Raw genomic sequence first — 5,819 nt, forward strand, 5'->3', positions numbered from 1 at the left:
AGGGTTGCCACGACAATTAAAATGATCAAAACCCATTACGTTTTTTTAGTTATAATTTATAAACCTATAAAATCAATTTATAATAAATAAAAATAATTTTAATTTTATTAAAAAATGATCCATGATTTCAACTGATACCACTATTTTATGAATTATTTTTACTATTTCATTAATTTTATTAATTTTAGAATTTACAAAATTTATATCTTATAATTGATTTATTTAATAGAAGATAAAACCCTTTATTTTTATTAATCCTATTAATTTTAGAATTTATAAAATTAACTTCTAAAATTATTTATTTAATAAATATTTTAAAAACCCTTATTTTATTAATTTTGTTAGTTTGAATTTTGTTACTTTTGTTAATTTTGTTAATAATTTAAATGTTGTTAATTTTGTTAATTTTGTTAAATGTATTAATTTTATTAAGTTTGTAATTTCTAAAATGTATGTTTTATAACTTTTTTATCTTTTCAATTTTAAAAACCCGAATCCCATCCCCCTGCCCGTCGCCTAGGAGAGGCTCCCTTCGGAATTTTCAAGGGATGGGGCGAAAGAGCGGTGGGGGGGTGGGGGGGACACAGCTCCGGGGGGCGTGGCCTGTGTTCAGGAGGGCGTGGCCTGGTCCAGGGGGCGTGGCTTGCGCGAAGGGGGCGTGTCCGAGCGCGCGTGCCGCTGGAGGAGGCGTGGCCGGGAGGCGTGACGCTGCACGCAGCGGCGCGGTGACGCATTACGCAGACGCCGCCGGCGGAGCAGCAGCGGGAGGAGCGGGGCCATGGCGAGCCAGTCGCAGGGCATCCAGCAGCTGCTGCAGGCCGAGAAGCGCGCGGCCGAGAAGGTGGCCGAGGCCCGCAAGCGTGAGTGCGGCACGGGGCGGGCGGAGAGGGGACGCTGGGGCCGCGGCTGGGGCCCGGCGCGGTGCTGGGCCCGGCTCTGGGCGGCCCCGCGCTGTGCGGGCCCCAGAAGCAGCCCCGGGGGTGGGGGCCCGCCTTCTGCCTGGCCCCGCGGGGTTCTTCCCTTCGCGAGCCTGGCTTGTGTCAGGAGTAGTGCAGCCAGCAGGAGCAGGGAGGTGGTCGTCCCCCTGTGCTCGGCTCTGGTGAGGCCGCACCTCGAGTGCTGGGTTCAGTTCTGGGCCCCTCACTGCAAGAAGGACATCGAGGCCCTGGAATGTGTCCAGAGAAGGGCTACAAAGCTGGTGAAGGGCCTGGAGCACAAGTCCTGTGAGGAGCGGCTGGCGGAACTGGGGGTGTTTAGTCTGGAGAAGAGGAGGCTCAGGGGAGAGCTTACTACTCTCTGCAACTGCCTGAAAGGAAGATGTGGGGAGCTGGGGGTCGGCCTCTTCTCACAGGTAACCAGTGATAGGACTGGAGGGAATGGCCTCAAGCTGCACCAGGGGACATTCAGGTTGGAAATGAGGAGACATTTCTTCTCAGGAAGAGCAGTCAGGTATTCGGACGGGTTGCCCAGGGAGGTGGTGGAGTCACCGTCCCTGGGGGTGTTCAAGGAAAGGTTGGATGTGGTGCTTGGGGACATGGGTTAGTGGGTGACAGTGGTGGTAGGGGGATGGTTGGACCAGATGATATTGGAGGGCTTTTCCAATCTTAGTGATCCTGTGATTCTGTGACTTGTACCTGCTGATGGCATTGCAAGGAGCAGCTTGTTGTAACACTCTGAGGATAACCCTGAGTGAAGGCTTTGATGGGAAACCCCCGGGGGGAAGTCATGCAGTACCCAGTTCTCTCTCTTGCTTCCACAACTGACCTGAAGCAAAGCTAAAACTTTTTGTTCTTCCTGCCGTGTTGTGTGGGATCACTCTGAGATGCTCACGTGAGCAAAGCCAGGCCTGCAGGTTGCCTCATGTATCCATTGGATGTGAGAACTGCGCCAGTTCTGGCTGCTGGAAGCTGGCTGCTTGGTGAGCTGGGCAGTGGTTTGGTGTTACTCGGGGCAGGCTGGTGCCTCTGAGGCTGACACCACAAAGCCGTGTGGGTGTGCAGTTCGTGCGGTGCTGACAGCCCCCTGCAGAAGGGGGTACTGCGATAGCAAATGCTACAGTCATGGTTTGCATCAGGTCGCTGGAGGGGTGAGGGGCAACGTGCTCTCAGTACTTTCTCTTCTTTATTTCATACGTCGTGTTCTTTGGAAACAGGAAAGAATCGGAGGCTGAAGCAGGCCAAAGAAGAAGCCCAGGCAGAGATTGAGCAGTACCGCCTGCAGAGGGAGAAGGAATTCAAGGCCAAGGAAGCAGCGGTTGGTTTGCTAGATCACTCACTGTTACCTACCCAGCCCCTTAGCCCTAAAACTGGGGGTACTTGCCCTGAGAATCACCCTCGGGCTGGAACGCGTTGCCAGAGGTCTACTTCCCTAACTGCCTTCCTGTGACGCACAGCCGCGTGTCGTGGAGAGACTGGTGGAAGTGAATCAGTGTGGTATGTTGTGTCTTGAGAGCCAGAGCTACGCAGGGGCAGTGAATTAGCGTGGTAAGCTCACGTACCCCCTGGTGCTCTGGGGGGCTCTCAGCCTCCCCAGACCCGCTCTGTGTGGCAGCATCAGAAAAGACAGAGCCCGTTCCTCCCATAGCCAGCTGGCTTCCACAGTGCTAACTTGGTAGAAACCGCTTGCCTTGTGGGCAGCGCTCTTTTGCTGAGGAAGCTGTAAAGCTCGTGCTCTGCTCAGCAGCCTGGCGGTGTGCCAGGGTGTATGTCTTCCTCTCGTTCTGAGCAAGAGGAGTTAGTGCCCGGAGGTGCACATCTGAGGCCCCTTTCCCACCGAGGGCTGTAGCACAGGTAGGATGGTTTTGCTTGCTGTGTGTCCCTGCCGTTCCTTTTGAAATCTTCAGGAAACGATCTGGCAGCTCTCCCCTCTGTCCAGTTTTCGGTTAGCACAGTAACGCCCCCTCTGTTTTCTGTATGATAGCCTTCCTGCCAGTTGGTCAAAATTAATTTAAAATCACATTTTAGTTTGGTTCACTGGGTGTATGATACCAGGTAATTCCAGGCTAAAAAGTAGACCTTACTGCGTGACAGTTGGTTCTGTTTAATTTATCCTTCTACAAAGAGAGAAGTTCTTTGAATTTGAGTCCCAGGGTACTCTCTGTCTCAGCATACTTTTCCATGCCTCTGTTTTCCCCACTTAAAATGGGAGCTTGCTCTCTCTGCCTTTGCTTATGGAGCAAGGGAGATGCTGCAATCCACGAAAAACTCATTGGCGTGCATATCACACAGCCTGCAGTCCTGTTAACAAGCCAGGGATTTTTATGAAGATTCTTCTAGCGGTGGGATGATGTGAAGACCAGGCTTAAACTAAATCACAAGTACTAATTTTCTTAAACCATCAGGTACAGCAGTGCGCAGGGATTCACAGTTCCAGTTGCTGGTACAGTGGGATGTTGACTTCTGGAATTCTTCAGAAGCTTCTGCTCTAAACCGGTAGCTGGTGAATGAGAAGATAAAAACGCATGGGCTGTGGGTGATAAACTAGGGCAAGTTTTGTGGGAAATCTGAGAGTACAATCCGAGTGTACTCCTGTCTTTTCAGAGCAGTTATTCCCCAGCAAAGACTAATGGTTGAGGTGCACTGAGGCAGTACAGAACGACAAAATACAGAGCTCATCATAATGTTTTCTCTGTCAAACAACTTGCATGTGAGCTTCCTCTTTCCTTTGCTGTTGTAGGCACTTGGATCTCATGGCAGCTGCACCACTGAGGTTGAGAAAGAGACCCAGGAAAAGATGAGTGTAATCCAGCAGAACTTCCAGAAGAATCGTGAGGTGGTCCTCTCCCAGCTGTTGTCACTGGTGTGTGACATCAAACCTGAAATCCACGTGAATTACCGCATCAATGGGTAGTGGTGGAAGAAGGAGTAAGTGTGGGGGAAATGCTGGTAGCAGCATTTGAGCTTCAGGTGGAACGTACAGCTCATAGCCATACCCTTACTGCTCTTGTGAAGGTGTTAAATTATTTCAGTGAGCTGTAGGCTATCAGCATCTTGTCGGACTTCTGTTAGTTTCTTCATTGACGTAGATTTAGAGCTTAATCAAACATTACATGACCACGTCTCAGATCTGTGTTAAGTTATTAAACATGTGTTCAGGTTGGCACATTAATGCTCCCTTATTTTGGGATAGTATTCAATGAGAGCCTTTCCTCTGAGAAGTAGAAAGGGGGGGGGGGGAGATGCTTGCCTTGAGTCAGTAATTGTTAGACCTGTGTAACTGTATTCTTGTCGACCAAAATGCATTTTCAATGTGTTGTTAGCCTTCATACAGGGTTAAACCTCGTAAGAAGAATTCTCTGGCTGTACAGTGCTCGCTGATAATCTTCAGGTGCTTGAGTTTCTCTGTATTGAATATCCTCTGTATATGCTGTTAGCTTGAGTTACAAGTCTGGCACCATGACACTTGAAAGTAAAAACACTCAGTGAACTCCAAAGTCTCTTTAGTCAGTCTTCTTGTGCCTGCTAACTTGTTCTGAATACTGTCGGTACTCTCAGTGTGTTGCATGAAGAGTCTGGACCAAAGAATGAATATCAAATACTGATAAAAGAAGGTAAGAGAAAGCAAATATCTGAAGGTCACAGCAGGTAAGTTTAAAACCCGTTAGAGAGCTCCTCCTCTTGGCTGCAGTCTGATGGAGCCAGCCAGATCGTTCTGAAAACCTTCAGGAACAAATGTTCTTCTGACTATTAGGGGAAATAAAACGTTGCCAGTTCACTAGTATAGTCTGATAGCCAGGGACTGTGCAGTAATTGTCCTTCCTTTAGTCAAGTCCTAGGCACTGCTTGTTTATACCAAGGTCATGCTGAATCCTGTAGCATCCTGCTGCGCTCAGGAACAGCGTGAAATAATTGTCTCACTCTTCAGTCAAGAATACACACAGGTACATCAAGAACTTTCATGTTTTAGCAGTTTATTCCACCACACCTTCCCCCGGCAGAATATTAAATGTAACTTTGATTTTTTTTTGAGTTCAGTTTCAAGCTTTTTGCAAAAAGGAGACCTCAATCAGCACGTAGCTGATCCAACCTGCAATTCGTGCAGTTGGAAGAAACCTTGATGCTGTTCCTCAGGCAAAACCTTGGGTATTTCTGCAGACCTTCAGTGCAGCGTTGGAAAGCCTCTCAGACCTGTGGAGTTTGATTGGGAGGGAGGAAAGCAGGGTGGATGGAAGTCTTAAAGAAACAACTAACTGCCAGCAGTCACGCAGGGCGATGAAAGAGGAGACTGCTGTGGTGTATCCTGTAGTAATACTTTAATGCTAGTGTACTGTAGTTCTGAAAGCATCCCTTTAGGAATCGAGGCTATTAAATGGGTTGTAAAATCGAAACAAATGCCTCCTGTGAAGTAAAATGTGTCAAGCTGGGAAAAAGCCAGGTTTGGTACAAGGAGAACAGGACCAAAGCATTTTTAATCAGTCTCGTCTAATGGCTGGAGAAGTGCTATGGCCTCATAAAAGTTTGTAGCCATGCTAATTCTGGTCTGTCCTTTGGAGATGAAACTTTTCCTCCTGTTGAGAACAGGTGCTCAGATTCCAGCGTGATACTCCTCAAAAAAGTTCTCCTAGCTCCAGGCTATGATTACCAATTTCATCCAGTTTGTTTATCAGGAAAAGAAGGCTCTTTGTCCAGAAAAAATATGGTGCGTGTCCCCACTTTCTCCTACTGATTTGTCATATCCCTTTGTTAAATGAGCACTTCTTACCCCGGTTCCCTAGAACAGGGAGAGACAGAAAGGGGAAAAAAAGAAGTAATACTCTCCCCCCATTATTTCCTTTCTGGCAAAAGAGGATGTGAAGGCTTATTCTTCAGAACACGCAGAAG

The 5,819-nt window shown here is 47.8% G+C and overlaps 1 protein-coding gene across 1 annotated transcript; it reads left to right on the plus strand.

Annotated features, from left to right (window-relative positions):
- The first annotated feature begins 669 nt into the window (after positions 1 to 669).
- Positions 670 to 4,432, plus strand: ATP6V1G1 (ATPase H+ transporting V1 subunit G1). The gene is made up of 3 exons (XM_083806912.1): positions 670 to 860; positions 2,153 to 2,253; positions 3,676 to 4,432. Exons 1-3 carry the CDS (start codon positions 779 to 781, stop codon positions 3,847 to 3,849), a joined length of 357 nt encoding a protein of 118 aa, XP_083663038.1. The 5' UTR covers positions 670 to 778; the 3' UTR covers positions 3,850 to 4,432.
- The last annotated feature ends 1,387 nt before the right edge of the window (positions 4,433 to 5,819 follow it).

The sequence above is a fragment of the Anser anser genome, assembly GCF_964211835.1.
Source record: "Anser anser genome assembly, chromosome: 21".
NCBI classification, from domain to species: Eukaryota; Metazoa; Chordata; class Aves; order Anseriformes; family Anatidae; genus Anser; species Anser anser.

Bases quoted from the DNA above. Each gene is read 5' to 3' on its own strand.
- ATP6V1G1 (XM_083806912.1), top strand. From the start codon at position 779: ATGGCGAGCCAGTCGCAGGGCATCCAGCAGCTGCTGCAGGCCGAGAAG. The intron at 861-2,152 runs GTGAGTGCGGCA...CTTTGGAAACAG, and splicing joins GGTGGCCGAGGCCCGCAAGC to GAAAGAATCGGAGGCTGAAG. The intron at 2,254-3,675 runs GTTGGTTTGCTA...TTGCTGTTGTAG, and splicing joins TCAAGGCCAAGGAAGCAGCG to GCACTTGGATCTCATGGCAG.